Below are 14,441 nucleotides of genomic sequence, written 5' to 3'. Positions count from 1 at the left end.
TACCACTTACCGTGCAGCAGTAGCAGAGAAAACAGTCTACGACTTGGGTGACTGGAGTCTCAACCAATTTTATGAGCTTTCCTCTGACACCGCCATATTATATAGGTCCTGGATGACAGGAAGCTTGGTCCCAGTGATGTACTGGGCCGTACGCACTACCCTCTGCAGCAGCTTGCGGTCAGATGCATCACTGCCTGGTATGGCAACTGCTTGGCAACAGGTCAGGATGCCCTCGATGGTGCAGCTGTAGAACTTGCTGAGGATCTAGGGACCCATGTCAAATCTTTTCAGTCTCCTGAGGGGGAGAAGGTTGTGCCTTCTTAAGGACCATCTTGGTGTGTTTGGACCGTGTCCTTGATGTGGACACGAAACTCTCGACCCACTCCACTATAGCCCCATCGATGTTAATGGGGGCCTGTTCAACACGCCTTTTCCTGTAGTCCACGATCACCTCCTTTGTCTTGCTCACATTGAGAGAGAGGTCGTTGTCCTGGCAACACACTCTGACCTCCTTCCTATAGGCGGTCTCATTGTTGTCGGTGATCAGGCCTACCACTGTTGTGTTGTCAGCAAACTTAATGATGGTGTTGGAGTCATGTTTGGCGACGCAGTTGTGGGTACACAGGGAGTACAGGAGGGGACTAAGTACACACCCCTGAGGGGCCCCAGTGTTAAGGGTCAGCGTGGCAGTTGCCTACTCTTACCACATGGGTGCGGCTCGTCAGGAAGTCAAGGATCCACTTGCAGAGGGAGGTGTTTAGTCCCAGAGTCCTTAGCTTAGTAATGAGCTTCGTGGGCACTATGGAGTTGAACGCTGAGCTGTAGTCAATGAACAGCATTCTCACATAGGTGCTCCTTTTGTCCAGTTGGGAATGGGCAGTGTATAGTGAGATTGCGTCAACTATGGATCTTTTGGGGCGGTACGCGAATTGGAGTGGGTCTAGGGTATCCTGGAGGATGCTGTTGATGTGAGCCGTGACCAGCCTTTCAAATCACTTCATAGCGGTAATCATTTAGGCTGGTAACCTTCGCTTCCTTGGGCACAGGGACTATGGTGGTCTGCTTGAAACATGTAGGTGTTACAGACTCAGTCAGGGAGAGGTTGAAAAGGTCAGTGAAGACACTTGCCAGTTGTTCCGCGCATGTTTTGAATATACGTCCTGGTAATCCGTCAGGCCCTGCGGCTTTGTGAATGATGACCTGTTAAAAGGTCTTGCTCACATCGGCTTCCGAGAGTTTTATCACACAGCTAATGCTTTCATGCATGGTTCAGTGTTGCATGTTGGGTAATATTCAGAGGTGGAACCTTTCCGTGTTAATTAACAGGAATATATGCAAATTTATATTAATATGGTAATTCATATTAATACCATTTAAAATGTAGATTATTATGTATTGCATTGAATATATTTACTTATATTTTATATTATTTATAAATTAAATTAATGAATTAACTTGGAATATATGGTAATTAATATTAATACCATTTAAAATGTAGATTATTATGTATTGCATTGAATATATTTACTTATATTTTATATTATTTATAAATTAAATTAATGAATTAACGGGAATATATGGTAATTAATATTAATACCATTTAAAATGTAGATTATTATGTATTGCATTGAATATATTTACTTATATTTTATATTATTTATAAATTAAATTAATGAATTAACAGGAATATATGGTAATTAATATTAATACCATTTAAAATGTAGATTATTATGTATTGCATTGAATATATTTACTTATATTTTATATTATTTATAATATGGAGACAGAAAATTTTTACCTTACCATAAGTAGACATAATTGCAAATGGTTAAATCCTTCCAAAATATACATTTTTAAACAATTTAGTTACAGATTGAAATTTCATTAAACGAGTTGACTCTTCATATGGGATGAAAATATTGAATATTGATCGCATCTCCAAAAAAAAAAAAACACTCGAGGTACCAATACTTTTTCTTGCTGTATGGAAACAGGTGAATTAACACTCAGAAAGCTAAAAACCCACATGGTAGCAAAAACTAAGAGAAATTGTTAACAATTATACACAATTTAAAAAACACACTTTGCTGTAGGCTACTATTTACTAGTTAAAAAAAAATCTAAGTATGTAATATAAAATATATTCACCCCACCCAGTATTGTAATTAAAACTTACCAGAAAGCATGTCGTCCTTGGCTCAGACAGTGTAGTAGTGTGGGCTCAATAGCATCTCAGTAGTGTGCAAGAACTTGAGAATCAGCTGTACATGTGATGGAAGAATGCACTGTACTTGCAGAGGGTTGCAATTCCATTGAATTGGGGGTAGTTTAAGCCCGTTCCGCCAACGGAACCCCTCGCCAACAGCCAATGAAATTGCAAATACGAAACATAAATCTCATAAATCATATTTCTCAAACATGGAAGCCTTAGGAAGTGAAAAATGACCCCATAGACACTGTGTTTTCGATAGGCCAAGCTTTGAAAACCTACAAGCCTCAGATTTCCCACTTCCTGGTTGGATTTTTCTCAGGTTTTCACCTGTTATACTCACAGACATCATTCAAACAGTTTTAGAAACTTCAGAGTGTTTTCTATCCAAATACTACTAATAATATGCATATATTAGCAACTGGGCCTGAGTAGCAGGCAGTTTACTTTGGGCACCTTATTCATCCAAGCTACTCAACACTGCCCCAGTCACCAAGAAGTTAACGAAAATATGTCACAATACCTAGAAATACCTTGTGTATCCCACAGAAAAAGGTTCACCGTTATAAGCTAACTTTTTTGATGAAGGCGTTTAGCTCATCTGGTAGGCTAGCGTCATTGGGCAGCTCGCGTCTGCGATTCCTTTTCTAGTCCGTAAACGTTTTAGCCCTGCCACATCCGACGAGCGTCAGAGCCAATGTAGTCGGATTCAATCTTAATCCTGTATTGACGCTTTGTCCGTTTGATGGTTCGTCTGAGTGCAGAGTGGGATTTCTTATGAGCATCCGAATTAGTGTCCCGCTCCTTGAAAGTGGTAGCTCTAGCCTTTAGCTTGATAATATCAAATCAAATGTATTTATAGAGCCCTTTGTACATCAGCTGATATATCAAAGTGCTGTACAGCCACCCAGCCTAAAACAGCAAGCAATGCAGGTGTAGAAGCACGGTGGCTAGGAAAAACTCCCTAGAAAGGCCCAAACCTAGGAAGAAACCTAGAGAGGAACCAGGCTATGTGGAGTGGCCAGTCCGCTTCTGGCTGTGCCAGGTGGAGATTACAACAGAACATGGCCAAGATGTTAAAATGTTCATAAATGACCAGCATGGTCAAATAATAATAATCACATGCAGAACAGTTGATGCGGGTGTTGCCTGTAATCCATGGCTTCTGATTGGGATATGTACGTACGGTCAAAGTGGGGAAGACGTCGTTGATGCACTGATTGATGAAGCCGATGACTGAGGTGGTATACTCCTCAATGCCATTGGCTGAGTCCCGGAACATATTCCAGTCTGTGCTAGCAAAATAGTCCTGTAGCGTAGCATCCGCGTCATCTGACCCCTTCTGTATTGAGCAAGTCACTGGTACTTCCTGCTTTAATTTTTTGCTTGTAAGCAGGAATCAGGAGGATATAATTATGGTAAAATTTTCAAAATAGAGAGATAGCTTTGTACATGTCTGTGTGTGGAGTAAAGGTGATCTAGACTTTTTTTTCCCCCTCTGGTTGCACATGTGAAATGCTGGTAGAAATGAGGTAAAACAGATCTAAGTTTGCCTGCATTAACGTCCCCGGCCACTAGGAGCGCCGCTTCAGGATGAGCATGTTCTGCTTATGGCCTTATAGAGCTGGCTGAGTGCGGTCTTATATACAGTTGGCTGAGTGCGGTCTTATATACAGCTGGCTGAGTGCGGTCTTATATACAGCTGGCTGAGTGCGGTCTTATATACAGTTGGCTGAGTGCGGTCTTATATACAGTTGGTTGAGGTCTTAGTGCCAGGATCAGTTTGTGGTGGTAAATAGACGGCTACGAATAATATAGATGAGAACTCTCTTGGTAGATAGTGTGGTCTACAGCTTATCATGAGGTACTCTACCTCAGGCGAGCAATACCTCTAGACTTCTTTAATATTAAATCAAATGTATTTGTCACATACACATGGTTAGTGCGAGTGTAGCGAAATGCTTGCTTTTTTTTTTTTTTTTTTTTTTTTTTTTTTTTTTTTTTTTTTTTTTTTTTTTTTTTTTTTAGACAACACACCAACTGTTATCGACAAATAGACACACACACACCCCCTACCCCTCGTCTTACCACATGTAGCTTCTCTGTTCTGCCGGTGCATGGAAAGTCCCACCAGTTCTATATTATCCGTGTCGTCGTTCAGCCACGACTTGGTGAAACATAAGATTACAGTTGTTGATTTTATTATCCAATGATTTCACAATAGCCAATAAGGATGGAAGTGGGGGTTTACTCGCTCGCCTACGAATTCTTATACGGGAGCCCGACCTCTGCCGCCTTCACTCTTCTCTTCCAGGAAATGACAGGGATTTGGGCCTGTTCCCGAGAAAGCAGTATATCCTTCACGTCGGACTCGTTAAAGGAAAACTCTCCTTCCAGTCCGTGTCGAGTAATCGCTGTTCTGATGTCCAGAAGTTATTTTTCGGTCATAAGAGACAGTAGCAGCAACATTATGTACAAAATCAGTTACAAAAAAAACAAAAATAAGTTAAACAACGCAAAAAAAACGAACTAAATAGCAGTTGGTTAGGAGCACGTAAAACATTTGCCATCCTCTCCGGCACAGTTCGACAGTGAGCTTAGCCTTGCTATTGAGAAAGGTCCCCGTAGGCAGACCTGGCTCTCAAGAGAAGACAGGCTATGTGCACACAGCCCACAAAATGGGGTGGAAACTGAGCTGCCCTTCCTAACCTCCTGCCCAAATGTATGACCATATCAGAGAGACATATTTCCCTCAGATTACACAGATCCACAAATAAATTTAAAAAACAAATAAAATCCCCATATCTATTGTGTGAAATTCCAGGTCAGCTAGCCCCCGAATAGCAGCACTGTAGAAACTATTACACTCGACGGAACGACTTGATTAGTGTAGTGTCAACAACGCAGCCACTGCCAGCTAGCCTACAAAGTCAACAACGCAGCCACTACCAGCTAGCCTACTCCAGCAGTACTGTATCATTTCAATCATTTTAGTCAATAAGATTCTTGCTACGTAAGCTTAACTTTCTGAACATTCGAGACGTGTAGTCCACTTGTCATTCCAATCTCCTTTGCATTAGCGTAGCCTCTTCTGTAGCCTGTCAACTATGTGTCTATCTATCCCTGTTCTCTCCTCTCTGCACAGACCATACAAACGCTCCACACCGCGTGGCCGCGGCCACCCTAATCTGGTGGTCCCAGCACGCACGACCCACGTGGAGTTCCAGGTCTCCGGTAGCCTCTGGAACTGCCGATCTGCGGCCAACAAGGCAGAGTTCATCTCAGCCTATGCCTCCCTCCAGTCCCTCGACTTCTTGGCACTGACGGAAACATGGATCACCACAGATAACACAGCTACTCCTACTGCTCTCTCTTCGTCCGCACACGTGTTCTCGCACACCCCGAGAGCTTCTGGTCAGCGGGGTGGTGGCACCGGGATCCTCATCTCTCCCAAGTGGTCATTCTCTCTTTCTCCCCTTACCCATATGTCTATCGCCTCCTTTGAATTCCATGCTGTCACAGTTACCAGCCCTTTCAAGCTTAACATCCTTATCATTTATCGCCCTCCAGGTTCCCTCGGAGAGTTCATCAATGAGCTTGATGCCTTGATAAGCTCCTTTCCTGAGGACGGCTCACCTCTCACAGTCCTGGGCGACTTTAACCTCCCCACGTCTACCTTTGACTCATTCCTCTCTGCCTCCTTCTTTCCACTCCTCTCCTCTTTTGACCTCACCCTCTCACCTTCCCCCCTACTCACAAGGCAGGCAATACGCTCGACCTCATCTTTACTAGATGCTGTTCTTCCACTAACCTCATTGCAACTCCCCTCCAAGTCTCCGACCACTACCTTGTATCCTTTTCCCTCTCGCTCTCATCCAACACTTCCCACACTGCCCCTACTCGGATGGTATCGCGCCGTCCCAACCTTCGCTCTCTCTCCCCGCTACTCTCTCCTCTTCCATCCTATCATCTCTTCCCTCTGCTCAAACCTTCTCCAACCTATCTCCTGATTCTGCCTCCTCAACCCTCCTCTCTTCCCTTTCTGCATCCTTTGACTCTCTATGTCCCCTATCCTCCAGGCCGGCTCGGTCCTCCCCTCCCGCTCCGTGGCTCGACGACTCATTGCGAGCTCACAGAACAGGGCTCCGGGCAGCCGAGCGGAAATGGAGGAAAACTCGCCTCCCTGCGGACCTGGCATCCTTTCACTCCCTCCTCTCTACATTTTCCTCCTCTGTCTCTGCTGCTAAAGCCACTTTCTACCACTCTAAATTCCAAGCATCTGCCTCTAACCCTAGGAAGCTCTTTGCCACCTTCTCCTCCCTCCTGAATCCTTCTCCTCCCTCCTGAATCCTCCTCCCCCTCCCCCCCCCTCCCTCTCTGCAGATGACTTCGTCAACCATTTTGAAAAGAAGGTCGACGACATCCGATCCTCGTTTGCTAAGTCAAACGACACCGCTGGTTCTGCTCACACTGCCCTACCCTGTGCTCTGACCTCTTTCTCCCCTCTCTCTCCAGATGAAATCTCGCTTCTTGTGACGGCCGGCCGCCCAACAACCTGCCCGCTTGACCCTATCCCCTCCTCTCTTCTCCAGACCATTTCCGGAGACCTTCTCCCTTACCTCACCTCGCTCATCAACTCATCCCTGACCGCTGGCTACGTCCCTTCAGTCTTCAAGAGAGCGAGAGTTGCACCCCTTCTGAAAAAACCTACACTCGATCCCTCCGATGTCAACAACTACAGACCAGTATCCCTTCTTTCTTTTCTCTCCAAAACTCTTGAACGTGCCGTCCTTGGCCAGCTCTCCCGCTATCTCTCTCAGAATGACCTTCTTCATCCAAATCAGTCAGGTTTCAAGACTAGTCATTCAACTGAGTGCTCTTCTCTGTATCACGGAGGCGCTCCGCACTGCTAAAGCTAACTCTCTCTCCTCTGCTCTCATCCTTCTGGACCTATCGGCTGCCTTCGATACTGTGAACCATCAGATCCTCCTCTCCACCCTCTCCGAGTTGGGCATCTCCGGCGCGGCCCACGCTTGGATTGCGTCCTACCTGACAGGTCGCTCCTACCGGTGGCGTGGCGAGAATCTGTCTCCTCGCCACGCGCTCTCACCACTGGTGTCCCCCAGGGCTCTGTTCTAGGCCCTCTCCTATTCTCGCTATACACCAAGTCACTTGGCTCTGTCATAACCTCACATGGTCTCTCCTATCATTGCTATGCAGACGACACACAATTAATCTTCTCCTTTCCCCCTTCTGATGACCAGGTGGCGAATCGCATCTCTGCATGTCTGGCAGACATATCAGTGTGGATGACGGATCACCACCTCAAGCTGAACCTCGGCAAGATGGAACTGCTCTTCCTCCCATGATCTCGCCATCACGGTTGACACCTCCATTGTGTCCTCCTCCCAGAGCGCTAAGAACCTTGGCGTGATCCTGGACAACACCCTGTCGTTCTCAACTAACATCAAGGCGGTGGCCCGTTCCTGTAGGTTCATGCTCTACAACATCCGCAGAGTACGACCCTGCCTCACACAGGAAGCGGCGCAGGTCCTAATCCAGGCACTTGTCATCTCCCGTCTGGATTACTGCAACTCGCTGTTGGCTGGGCTCCCTGCCTGTGCCATTAAACCCCTACAACTCATCCAGAACGCCGCAGCCCGTCTGGTGTTCAACCTTCCCAAGTTCTCTCACGTCACCCCGCCCCTCCGCTCTCTCCACTGGCTTCCAGTTGAAGCTCGCATCCGCTACAAGACCATGGTGCTTGCCTACGGAGCTGTGAGGGGAACGGCACCGCAGTACCTCCAGGCTCTGATCAGGCCCTACACCCAAACAAGGGCACTGCGTTCATCCACCTCTGGCCTGCTCGCCTCCCTACCACTGAGAAAGTACAGTTCCCGCTCAGCCCAGTCAAAACTGTTCGCTGCTCTGGCCCCCAATGGTGGAACAAACTCCCTCACGACGCCAGGACAGCGGAGTCAATCACCACCTTCCGGAGACACCTGAAACCCCACCTCTTTAAGGAATACCTAGGATAGGATAAAGTAATCCTTCTCACCCCCCCCCTTAAATGATTTAGATGCACTATTGTAAAGTGGCTGTTCCACTGGATGTCATAAGGTGAATTCACCAATTTGTAAGTCGCTCTGGATAAGAGCGTCTGCCAAATGACTTAAATGTAAATGTAATTCCAGTGTGCCATCACAGCAGCAAGATGTGTGACCTGTTGCCACAAGAAAAAGGGCAACCAGTGAAGAACAAACATCATGATAAAAATCAACCCATATTTAGTGTTTAATTACTTTCCCCTTTTGTACTTTTAACCATTTGCACATCGTTACAACACTGAATGACTGTATGACATTTGAAAATGTCTTTATTCTTTTGGAAATTCTGTGAGTAATGTTTGTTAATTATTTATTGTTTACTTCACTTTTGTCTATTATCTACCTCACTTGCTTTGGCAGTGTAAACATATGTTTCCCATGCCAATAAAGCCCCTTAAATTGAATTGAGAGACAGAGAGGGCGTGTGTCAGTCAGAGAGACAGAGAGGGCGTGTCAGAGAGACCGAGAGGGCGTGTCAGAGAGACAGAGAGGGCGTGTCAGAGAGACAGAGAGGGCGTGTCAGAGAGACAGAGAGGGCGTGTCAGAGAGAGAAAGTTTTGTTTTTTAATGTCTTTCACTTTTGTACAGCAGCTTCAAATAGCTGAAAGAGAGAAAAGAGGAGAGAAAATAGAGAGAGATGTCTGTCTCGCTCCTCCATTTTGTTTCAATGGAATTAAGATGATCTTATTGCTACGATGCTTTTGGGAAACCCAACTGAAAGCAAACTATGTGTGTGTGTTTATCCTTCAACTGAGTGTAAACATTGAGGAAGAGGCGAAGCGAATGGACTTACTCCGTGCAAAATCTGTCCGCGTGAGATGAGACCCTTTTTTGTATGGTCTCCGAGCGTGTCAAATTACGTGACAGCAGCTAATGTGTGATCCCTAATAAATACCAAAATGATACCTGATCTCGCCTGCCTTCAATAATTGAGGACATGTATTTCCATTGTTAGAGCGGTCACTCGGCTATCTTGTCACTATAATAGATATTATATGGGTGGTGATATGAGGCTGGTGCGGTCTGCACACCGCATCACCGGGGGCAAACTACCTGCCCTCCAGGACACCTACAGCACCCGATGTCACAGGAAGGTCAAACAAAAAAAGAATCAAGGACAACAACCCCCCCCCGAGCCACTGTCTATTCACACCGCTACCACCCAAAAGGAGAGGTCAGTACAGGTGCATCAAAACTGGGACCGAGAGATTGAAAAATAGCTTCTATCTCAAGGCCACCAAACTGTTAAACAGCCATTACTAACACAGAGAGGCTGCTGCCTACATACAGACTTGAAATCATTGGCCACTAATAAATGGATCACTAGTCACTTTAATAATGTCTACATATCTTGCATTTCTCATATCTTCATACTGTATTTTATACCATCTTGCCTATGTCGCTCTGTCATTGCTCATCCATATATTTATATGTTTATATATTCTTATTCCATTCCTTTACTTAGATATGTGTGTATTAGGTAGTAGTTGTGGAATTGTTCGATGACATGTTAGATATTGCTGCACTGTCGGGAACTAGAAGCACAAGCATTTCCCTACACTCACATTAACATCTGCTAACCATGTGACCATTAACATCTGCTAACCATGTGACCATTAACATCTGCTAACCATGTGACCATTAACATCTGCTAACCATGTGACCATTAACATCTGCTAACCATGTGACCATTAACATCTGCTAACCATGTGACCATTAACATCTGCTAACCATGTGACCATTAACATCTGCTAACCATGTGACCAATAACATCTGCTAACCATGTGACCATTAACATCTGCTAACCATGTGACCAATAACATCTGCTAACCATGTGACCATTAACATCTGCTAACCATGTGACCAATAACATCTGCTAACCGTGTGACCATTAACATCTGCTAACCGTGTGACCATTAACATCTGCTAACCATGTGACCAATAACATCTGCTAACCATGTGACCAATAACATCAGCTAACCATGTGACCAATAACATCAGCTAACCATGTGTATGTGATAATCTTTGGTATAAATGAGGGAGTCGCTGAGAAGCATGCCTCTTCAGAAAGCATTCCATAAACAGTACCAGTCAAACGTTCGGACACGCCAACTCATTCACGGTTTTTCTTTATTTTCACTATGTTCTACATTGTAGAATAATAGTGAAGACATCAAAACTATGAAATAACACATATGGAATCATGTAGTAACCAAAAACAAACAAAAAAAGTGTTAAACAAATCAAAATATATTTAATATTTGAGATTCTTCAAAATAGCCACCCAGCTTTGCACACTCTTGGCATTCTCTCAACCAATAAGGTAGGGGTGGTATACAGAAGATAGCCCTATTTGGTAAAAGACCAAGTCCATATTATGGCAAGAACAGCTCAAATAAGCAAAGAGAAATGACAGTCCATCATTACTTTAAGACATGAAGGTCAGTCAATACGCAAAATTCCAATAACTTTTAAAGTTTCTTCAAGTGGCATCGCAAAAACCCTCGAGCTCTATGATGAATCTGGCTGTCATGAGGACCACCACAGGAAAGGAAGACCCAGAGTTACCTCTGCTACAGAGGATAAGTTCATTAGAGTTACCTGGCTGTCATGAGGACCGCCACAGGAAAGGAAGACCCAGAGTTACCTCTGCTACAGAGGATAAGTTCATTAGAGTTACCAGGCTCAGACATTGCAGCCCAAATAAATGCTTCACAGAGTTCAAGTAACAGACACACCTCAACATCAACTGTTCAGAGGAGACCGTGTGAATCAGGCCTTCATGGTCGAACTGCTGCAAAGAAACCACTACTAAAGGACACCAATAAGAAGAAGAGACTTGCTTGGGCCAAGAAACACGAGCAATGGACATTAAACTGGTGGAAATCGGTCCTTTTGTCTGATGAGTCCAAATGTGCGATTTTTGGATGATCTTTGCATGTGTGGTTCCCACCGTGAAGCATGGAGGAGAAGGTGTGATGGTGCTTTCCTGGTGACACTGTCAGTGATTTATTTAGAATTCAAGGCACACTTAACCAGAATGACTACCATAGCATTCTGAAGCGATACGCTATCCCACTTCCTTAAAAAAAAATGTTTTTACTAATGTTTACTGTCCCCTTTACAACAAAAATACATGTACATTTTGTCCTTTAAACCTTGAATTGGACTGTAGAATTCCATTCATTCTTATGAATGACTGTTAGGGAGTGCCAATATGGCAGACCAGAGGCTTCAAACCCTCTCAATGGCAAATACACAGCATCAGCAATCCAGGGTTTATATACCCTCATTGGTCAAAACGCAACTTCATGAATTCCTTATTGGCAGAACAACAAGCTGAGCCTGATGCCGCGTTCTCATACTTGTCAGAACTCGGAAACGTCTGACTTGATGATCCGTTGTACGCGGCACGTGTATAACTACAACCAGTTAGCAAGTCGGAAATGCCCGAGTTTCCTAGTTTCAACTAGTACGTGAACGCGACATGCTACTGAATGGGCCTTCTCAGAAGAAACAGCTGTGTGTTTGTCAGCTGCTGAAAGCCATGCTGAACCCACATGGTTCGGAGTGACATCCACTTCTAGTCAATGACTAACATCGTGTCGAATTATTTCTACAACGTTTTTGGTATGGTTTGAGAACACCTTACTGTCGTCAAATCAACAACATAACAACCGTATATCAAGGTGACAACAGAGAGAAATATCCTATTCATGCAGAATAAGGTTGACCAGCTAGCTTGATAGAACCACAAACATTACTCTTAAAATATAAATTGATATTATATAAACAAACAAACACGTCGTGTTCAGACAGTTGTCCAGTCCCATACCTGGTGAAGCAATATTCACAGTGCGCTCCTCTCTCATTCACCGTCAGGACGTAGGAATAGGCAGGACAGGCAAACACGAGGTCTCCGACAGCAAAGTGCTTCACAGCCCGTAGTCCCCTGCCCTTCCCCGGGCTAGCGAACCTCTCCGTCCCCGCTATTCCCTCGTTCTTCATTAAGCCATTCATCTTCAATGCCGTGTGTGGTCTGTTCACCTAGGTGACTAGCTACCGCAATCGTTTTGTTTGTTTTGTTTTTTACTTGCTTGTTGACTACCCCGAGTGTGTTTACGTTAGCAAGACAGCGACCTAGATAACATTGGTTGTGTCCTTATGCAAAGAAAATAAATAAATGCAATGATCAGACTTGCTAGCGTTGTTCCTTGTATGTCTTTTGGCTAGCTGGCTTCAGCTACACACACGGACTACAGCCTCTCACCAATAGCAAACCGCAAGGCTAACTAGCCTAGCATCATATGGTTAGCTTGTCACTTCTACGACCAGTCCTTGACTACGACACATTGAACTACAGGATACCGAGGTCCTTAATGCCACGTTCAAGTGCCAGTCGGAACGACGACACGTTTCAGACTTACAAACAAGTTGTAGTAATACACGTGCCGCGTTCAACCAATGAGCACTTCGGACATGTCCGAGTTTCCTATTTCTCGACTTGGTAGTGAACGTGGCATAATGCCCCGATAGTTTCAGTGTGAGGAATGGTTTAGATGTTGCTGGAGATAATATCGAAATATGTTTTATAACAAGCTCATTGTTCTGTATGTCTGTGGTAATATCACACTCACTAGCCTCCCATTGGAAACGACACGGTGTCGTCTATCTAGGCAGGGTAACCCCGTTTGGGTGATTTCTGGTATATCATCATGGCACGTTTTTGGACAAATTCAGTTGTTTTTTTTATCCGATTTAGTATATTACCATTGGACATTAATGTTGAAAGTTCAATTTATATTCCTAGAACTTAAGTTGAAAATGGTGCTGTCGCTGCTTATTATTGACAAGGCATGTTAATAAACAGCCAATAAGCAGAAACAGTTGGTGACATATTGAAAACCTAAACATAAAATGTACTATCTACACATACAGTACCAGTCAAAAGTTTGAACAAACCTACTCATTCAAGGGTTTTTCTTTAAATTTACTATTTTCTACATTGTAGAATAACAGTGAAGACATTACAACTATGAAATAACACATATGGCATCATGTTGTAACCAAAATAAGTGTTAAACAAATCCAAATATATTTGATATTCTTAAAAGTAGCCACCCTTTGCCTTGACAGGTTTGCACACTCTTGGCATTCTCTCAATCAGCTTCACCTGGAATGCTTTTCCATCAGTCTTGAAGGATTTCCACATATGCTGAGCACTTGTTGTCTGCTTTTCCTTCACATCCCAATCCATCTCAATTGGGTTGAAGTTGGGTGATTGTGGAGGCCAGGTCATCTGATGAGGCCCTCCATCACTCTCCTTCTTGGTCAAATAGCCCTTTCACAGCCTGGAAGTGTGTTGGGTCATTGTCCTGTTGAAAAACAAATGATAGTCCCATTAAGTGCAAACCAGATGGGATGGTGTATCACTACAGAATGCTGTGGTAGCCATGCTGGTTAAGTGTGCCTTGAATTCAAAATAAAACAGTGTCACCAGCAAAGCACCCCAACAACATCACACCTCCACCTCCATGCTTCACGGTGGGAACCACACATGCGGAGATCATCCGTTCACCTACTCTGCGCCTCACAAAGACACGGTGGTTGGAGCCAAAAAATATCAAATTTGGACTCATCAGGCCAAAGGACAGATTTTCACTGGTCTAATGTCCATTGCTCGTGTTTGTTGGCCCAAGTAAGTCTCTTCTTATTATTGGTGTCCTTTAGTCATAGTTTCTTTGCAGCAGTTCAACTGACTCCTCTGAACAGTTGATGTTGAGATGTGTCTGTTACTTGAACTCTGTGAAGCATTTATTTGGGCTGCAATTTCTGAGGCTGGTAACTCTAATGAATTTATCCTCTGCAGCAGAGGTAAGTCTGGGTCTTCCTTTCCTGTGGCAGTCCTCATGAGAGCCAGTTTCATCATAGAGCTTGATGGTTTTTGTAATGCCACTTGAAGAAACTTTCAACTTTATACCTTAAAGTAATGATGGGCTGCCAGGATTCCCTGATCCACCTCTACGCAGACGACACCATTCTATATACTTTCGGCCCGTCATTGGACACTGTGCTATCTAACCTCCAAACGAGCTTCAATGCCATACAACACTCCTTCCGTGGCC

At 44.3% G+C, this 14,441-nt stretch overlaps 1 protein-coding gene across 1 annotated transcript in view; it reads right to left on the bottom strand.

Moving 5' to 3' along the window:
• Positions 1-12,692, bottom strand: part of LOC135525493 (N-lysine methyltransferase SMYD2-A-like) — a 48,852-nt gene extending 36,160 nt beyond the window's left edge. Inside the window, exon 1 of the mRNA XM_064953165.1 lies at positions 12,152-12,692. Coding sequence (XP_064809237.1) covers positions 12,152-12,336 — 185 coding nt within the window. The 5' untranslated portion in view covers positions 12,337-12,692. The remainder of the gene's footprint in view (positions 1-12,151) is intronic.
• Positions 12,693-14,441: the final 1,749 nt, after the last annotated feature.

Source organism: Oncorhynchus masou, chromosome 32 (assembly GCF_036934945.1).
Source record: "Oncorhynchus masou masou isolate Uvic2021 chromosome 32, UVic_Omas_1.1, whole genome shotgun sequence".
In the NCBI taxonomy this organism is placed as follows: Eukaryota; Metazoa; Chordata; class Actinopteri; order Salmoniformes; family Salmonidae; genus Oncorhynchus; species Oncorhynchus masou.
Note: the sequence above shows the minus strand (reverse complement) of the source record. Positions and strands in the feature narration are given on the sequence as shown.